Below are 959 nucleotides of genomic sequence, written 5' to 3' on the forward strand. Positions count from 1 at the left end.
ACACACACCACAAACATACCACACACACACCACACACACCCACCGCACACACACACCACAAACACACCACATACACACCACACACCACACACACACCACAAACATACCACACACACCACACACACATACCACACACACACACACACCACAAACACACCACATACACACCACACACCACACACACACCACATACCACACACACACACACACACACCAACCTAGAGAGCAGGCCCTATTCCAGCACAGAGTTGGAAGCACCACTCAAACCCAGGCAGTCTGATCTGCAACACGCAATATTAAGCAGTAGCTTTTGTGCCGTGAGGAATGAGTGTTTGAGAGACATTAGGGTGGTGGGAGGTCCATTGTCCTAGGGAGGGAGGTGATGCTGCATCCTCCATGGTGATATTATGGTGCCTTCTTATCCTACCACCATGAACCCAAACAACGCCAATTTCAAATCAGCAGAACCCCGGCCCCCTCCCCCCAATTAAACTACGTAAATGATTGACTTTATCCAACGCCTTTTCCCCAGGACAGTCATACCTTCTCCTGCCCCTGAAACTCCTCCTCAGGGCTCAGTGTCATTTGTGTTTGACAGGAGTCCCTGTCTACAATGTGAGCTTGGCGACACAGCCCCCAGGGGCCATGTGATGGAGGGAGAGAAGCTGGCTCTTGTCTGCATGGCCGCGGGGGGGACAGGAGAGATCACCTTCCAGTGGTACCGAGGGGCCCTGGGGTCAAACCTGGGAGCCAAGACCCAGCACTCCCTGACGGCGGAGTTTGAGATTCCTGCGGTGAGCGAACAGGACGCTGAGGCCTATTACTGCGCAGCGACAACGGCTACGGCCCCAGCCTCAGTGGGCTCGTGAGCATCGCTGTCAGAAGTAAGTGCCCCTGGCTATCAGCTGTCCTGGAGCTGGGAACACGGGACCTCTGTTTCCTCGGGGGCATCCTGAGGA

General features: G+C 54.7%; 1 protein-coding gene across 1 annotated transcript in view; it reads left to right on the forward strand.

Annotated features, from left to right (window-relative positions):
• LOC102423807 (Fc receptor-like protein 1) overlaps nucleotides 1–959 on the forward strand; it is a 13,869-nt gene that overhangs the window by 6,976 nt on the left and 5,934 nt on the right. Inside the window, 3 exon segments of the mRNA XM_023760693.1 lie at nucleotides 599–637; nucleotides 640–831; nucleotides 834–884. Coding sequence (XP_023616461.1) covers nucleotides 599–637; nucleotides 640–831; nucleotides 834–884 — 282 coding nt within the window.

The sequence above is a fragment of the Myotis lucifugus genome, unplaced genomic scaffold, assembly GCF_000147115.1.
Source record: "Myotis lucifugus unplaced genomic scaffold, Myoluc2.0 scaffold_190, whole genome shotgun sequence".
NCBI lineage: Eukaryota > Metazoa > Chordata > Mammalia > Chiroptera > Vespertilionidae > Myotis > Myotis lucifugus.